Below are 5,732 nucleotides of genomic sequence, written 5' to 3' on the forward strand. Positions count from 1 at the left end.
ATCTCCATCCAGCTGATTCTCTCAATTCTCCTCCACGTCCACATCTCAAATGCTTCTAACCTTTTTTTCATTCTTTCGTCTCAGGCTGCATGTTTCTTCCCCATATAGTGCCACACTCCAGGCAAATCATTTTCCAAGCCTTTTACTTAGTCCTTTATCTAATTTGCCACTCAAGAGTCTCCTCTTTCTGTTGAATGCCTCCTTCGCTATGGCAATTCTAGTTTTCACCTCCTGGTGACATATCAAGCCTTCAGTTATTGTGCTTCCAAGATATTTAAATTCACTTCCTTGGCTAATGGTAGATTGTCCTATTTTAATATTGGACAGTCTGCGTCTTGTACTGATGACCATACTCTTTGTTTTTGCTGTGTTTAATTGGATCCCATATTCCACACAAGCATCATTCAGATCTTTCCGCATGTTATTCACTGTCCGCTCACTTTCTGCCACTAATACTACGTCATCAGCAAATCTTATACATTCTATTCTCTTTCCACCAATACATATTCCTCTTTTCCCATCTACGCTTTTCGCAATAATCTCTTCAAGGTATACGTTAAACAACAGCGGGGAAAGGCAACAACCTTGTCTAACACCTCTTCCAATGCTGCTTCCTTCTGACATTTCATTTCCAATCTTTATCCTTACTTTCTGGTGTAAATATAGATTCTGTATCAGTCGTCTCTCTTTCCAATCTACTTCTTTCCTCTTCGAAATATCCATCAGTACAAGCTGATGGACTGAGGTATAAATAAGTAAAAAAAAAAAAAAAAAAAAAGAACATAGATGAATAGGTAATGGTTTATTTACATGTAAGAATGGGCATACGATCAATGGAAACTTTCATGAATTATTCGACGCAAATTTGGTGGGGTGCAGTTTAGCCAAATATGGCTTTAGTGTATCCCAGACTGCCATAGCCGTGTCCACCGTAGGCGAGAGCTGGCGTAGCAATAGCTGCCCTGGCTATGGGGGCTGCAGCAATGGCGGGTGCAGCAATGGCCGCCGCAGCGATGGGAGCGGCCGCGGCGTAGCCGTAGCCAAGTCCGGCGCCGTAGGCCAGAGCGGGGGCGGCGGTGATGGCGGGGGCGGCGGCGATTACCGGAGCAGCGGCGATGGCGGGGGCGGCGAGCGCCACGGGGGCGGGAGCGGCGGCCACGGCAGGGTGGGCGCCGGCTTCCTTGTGCACGACGGCGTTGAAACCGTTGACGGGGTCAGCCGTGTAGTCGACGGTGCGGATGGAACCGTCGGGCTCGGCCAGGCTGTAGCTGCCCTGGACGACGTCTCCGCTGCGGGTCTCTTGCTGGGCCTTGGAGTCTCCAGTGATGGCGTCGTTCACGCTGTAGCTGAAGCTGTACTCGGGGTGTGGGTCGTACTCTGCGGCGACCGCGGCTGGAGCGGCGGCAATAGCTGGCGCATAGGCCCTGGCGATGGGAGCAGCAGCAATGGGGGCGGCAGCTATGGCGGGGGCGTACGCCCTGGCGATGGGGGCTGCTGGAGCGAGTACTGCCGGAGCGCCCAGGTATCCAGCGTTGGCCAGCGACAGTGTCGCCACGAAAATGATAACCTGACAACAGAACAAGTCCGAAAACTAAATGTCAACGAAACGGAGGAAGTATCGAAAAAACGTCTGTAAGAAAGACATCACTATATTTAAAGCTGAAGCAGTAGCTCACATGGGAAAGGATCTGGCAGTGGTTTTGTTCAAACAATCATCAGGTTGAAACCTCCTGGCAGATTAAAACTGTGTGCCAGACCGAGACTCTAACTCGGGACCTTTGCCTTCTGTGGGTAAGTGCTCTATCAACTGAGCTACCCAACCACGACTCAAGCCCCGTCCTCGCAGCCTTACTTCTGCCAGTACTTCTTCTCCTACCGTCCAAACTTTACAGAAGCTCTGCAGTGGTTAGCACACTGGACTCGCATTCGGGAGGACGACGGTTCAATCCCGTCTCCAGCCATCCTGATTTAGGTTTTCCGTGAGTTCCCTAAATCGTTTCAGGCAAATGCCGGGATGGTTCCTTTGAAAGGGCACGGCCGATTTCCTTCCCCAGCCTTCCCTAACCCGAGCTTGCGCTCCGTCTCTAATGACCTCGTTGTCGATGGGACGTTAAACAACACTAACCTAACCTAACCTACGAGTAGCGTACTTTAGCGTACCCGAAAGGAAAAACGGTTGAGAAACGCAGGTCTAGAATACGGCTTAATGACCACAAAGCCAAAGAAGCCAAAGACGGACCTGACAGGAGCTTTGCCATCCCCCCCCCCCCCCCCCCCCCCCCCCTCCCCGCAGGGCAAAAGCCTGAGTTCGGGTCCCACCAATGTGACCCATAATTTTAGTCTGATAGGATTTTCACAACAAAATACACTCTGCTGAAGAGATTCATTCTGCTAAATTCTTGCCGGCCGCGGTGGTCTCGCGGTTTTAGGCGCGCAGTCCGGAACCGTGCGACTGCTACGATCGCAGGTTCGAATCCTGCCTCGGGCATGGATGTGTGTGATGTCCTTAAGTTAGTTAGGTTTAAGTAGTTCTAAGTTCTAGGGGACTAATGACCACAGCAGTTGAGTACTTTGTGCTCAGAGCCATTTTTTTTTGCTAAATCCTTGATACATATGAGAAACGAATTACGGTAGCTACGAATAGGCCTATTTGAACTCTAACTTACGTGGTCAAGGCTAACGGACTTGTCGCAGAGGCAAAACTGGTTCTCATCAGATAACAGAAGCGGTCTGCTGTGGCCAAGCGGTTCTAGATCTGGAACCGCGCTGCTGCTACGATCACAGGTTCGAATCCTGCCTCGGGCATGGATGTGGTTCAAATGGCTCTGAGCACTATGGGACATAACATCTGAGGTCATCAGTCCCCTAGAACTTAGAACTACTTAAACCTAACTAACCTAAGGACATCACACACATCCATGCCCGAGGCAGGATTCGAACCTGCGACCGTAGCAGTCGCGCGGTTCCGGACTGAGTGCCTTAACCGCGAGACCACCGCGGCCGGCTATCGATGTGTATGATGTCCTTGGGTTAGTTAGGATTAAGTAGTTCTAAGTATAGGGGACTGATGACCTCAGATGTTGAGTCACATGGTGCTTAGAGCCATTTTTGAAGATCACAGAAGTTAAGCGCTGTCGGTCTTGGCTAGCAGGTAGATGGGTGACCTCCTGGACCTGTCGAGCTCTGTTGGCAAGCTGTGTGCTCTCAGGCCTTGTGAGGCCAGTTGAGTGGCTACGTCGGTCACGAAAACTGACAACTGCCGGGAGAGTGGTGTGCTGACCATATGCTCCTCCGTATCCGCATCCAGTGATGCTTATTGGTCGAGGATGACACGGCGGTCGGTCGGTCTGTTGGACCTTCCGGGACCTGTTCAGAGTTACACTACTGACTATTAAAATTGCTACGCCACGAAGATGACGTGCTACAGACGCAGAAATTTAATCGACAGGAAGAAGATGCTGTGATATGCAAATGATTAGCTTTTCAGAGCATTCACACAAGGTTTGGGCCGGTGGCGACACCTACAATGTGCTGACATGAGCAAAGTTTCCAACCGATTTCTCATACACAAACAGCAGTGGACCGGCGTTGCCGGGTGATACCTTGTTGTGATGCCTCGTGTAAGGAGGAGAAATGCGTACCATCACGTTTCCGACTTTGAACTAGGTCGGATTGTAGCCTATCGCGATTGCTGTTTATCGTATCGCGACACTGCTGCTCGCGTTGGTCGGCATCCAATGACTGTTAGCATAATATGGAATCGGTGGGTTCAGGAGGGTAATACGGAACGCCGTGCTGGATCCCATCGCCTTCGAATCACTAGCAGTCGAGATGACAGGCATCTTATGCGCATGGCTGTAACGGATCGTGCAACCACGTCTCGATCCCTGAGTCAACAGATGGGGACGTTTTCAAGACAACAACCATTTGCACGAACAGTTCGACGACGTTTGCAGCAGCATGGACTATCAACTCGGAGACCATGGCTGCGGTTACCCTTGACGCTGCATTACAGACAGGAGCGCCTGCAATAGTGTACTCAACGACGAACCTGGGTGCACGAATGGCAAAACGTCATTTTTTTCGGATGAAACCAGGTTCTGTTTACAGCATTATGATGGTCGCATCCGTGTTTGGCGACATAGCGGTGAACGCACATTGGAAGCGTGTATTCGTTTTCGCCATACTGGCGTATCACCCGGCGTGATGGTATGGGGTGCCATTGGTTACACGTCTCGGTCACCTCTTGTTCGCATTGACGGCACTTTGAACAGTGGACGTTACATTTCAGATGTATTACGACCCGTGGCTCTACCCTTCATTCTATCCCTGCGAAACCCTACATTTCAGCAGGATAATGCACGACCGCATGTTGCAGGTCCTTTACGGACCTTTCTGGATACAGAAAATGTTCGACTGCTGCCCTGGCCAACACATTCTCCAGATCGCTCACTAATTGAAAACGTCTGGTCAATTGTGGCCGAGCAACTGGCTCGTCACAATACGCCCGTCAGTACTCTTTATGAACTGTGGTATCGTGTTGCAGGTGCATGGGCAGCTGTACCTGTACACGCCATCCAAGCTCTGTTTGACTCAATGTCCAGGCGTATCAAGGCCGTTATTACAGCCAGAGATGTTTGTTCTAGGTACTGATTTCTCAGGATCTATGCAGCCAGATTGCGTGAAAATGTAATCTCATGTCAGTTCTAGCACAATATATTTGTTCAATGAATACCCGTTATCATCTGCATTTCTTCTTGGTATAGCAATTTTAATGGCCAGTAGTGTAGTTACTTGGTCACTTCAGATTTGGGTAAAGTGATTCTATCGTCAAGAGTTGGAGAGCAGTTGGGTAAGTACTAGCGGGACCCTACTGAAAAACGTAATAGTCGAGACAACAGAGTTTTTGTAAAGAATATATTCTAATATGAACATCGTGTTAGGCAATTATTCTATACATCTTTCTTTCTTTTTTCTGCATTTTTTTTGTATCTCTTGTCATCCCCTGTTGCTGTATTTCGTCAATCACTAACACTTTTCATTGCATTTATACTTCAGCCAAATTATAGGCATTTGAAAGTGTAACAAGCTGATTTTGTTATAAAAGTTTTTCTATTGTTCTTCCAAATCATTGATATCAGAAAACTTTAAACGCCGAGAAATAAAAACAGTATTTACCTATTTTTTTGGAGGGGATGCGACCTGCAATTATAATCGATTTGGCCAGTTTTATAACAGGGTTTATTCTATATAGCAACAACAACCTACACTAAAGTGGTTCCTGGAGTCATACGAGAATAATGATCTGGGAACTCTATTCACAATATCCTGACTTCAAAACGTACACTCGTAACAGCTAAATTCTCCAGTAGGCAAATACAAACGCAAGTTCTCACCTTTGAAGCCATGTCGTCAGTGGGTGGTTGGTTGCCGTATGCTCCGGACGGCCGGGCTCCCAGCTTATATAGCGACGTCTGGCCGGCATGCCGACAATCCCGTTAGACGGGAAGTGCTCGAGAAGCTCCACGAGTCGTACGCAAACCTGACCACTGGCTTTACGCGTATGCTAATCAGCATTCCGCCCGCCGAATGTTTATGTCACGCACTCACTTTTGCCTGTTGTAACAGGGGCCTGACCTGCCAGTGGGCGCCAGGGAATCCTTGCGTAATCGCAACCGCTAGAATAACTTACGTTAGTCAAGCCGTCGGGAATACCGCAATGTCGAGGTCGA

The 5,732-nt window shown here is 48.9% G+C and overlaps 1 protein-coding gene across 1 annotated transcript; it reads right to left on the reverse strand.

Annotated features, from left to right (window-relative positions):
• Positions 1-783: 783 nt before the first annotated feature.
• Positions 784-5,469, reverse strand: LOC126334806 (cuticle protein 21-like). The gene is made up of 2 exons (XM_049997439.1): positions 5,397-5,469; positions 784-1,567 (listed from the first exon to the last, which is right to left on the reverse strand). Exons 1-2 carry the CDS (start codon positions 5,406-5,408, stop codon positions 881-883), a joined length of 699 nt encoding a protein of 232 aa, XP_049853396.1. The 5' UTR covers positions 5,409-5,469; the 3' UTR covers positions 784-880.
• Positions 5,470-5,732: the final 263 nt, after the last annotated feature.

This window comes from Schistocerca gregaria, chromosome 2 (genome assembly GCF_023897955.1).
Source record: "Schistocerca gregaria isolate iqSchGreg1 chromosome 2, iqSchGreg1.2, whole genome shotgun sequence".
NCBI lineage: Eukaryota > Metazoa > Arthropoda > Insecta > Orthoptera > Acrididae > Schistocerca > Schistocerca gregaria.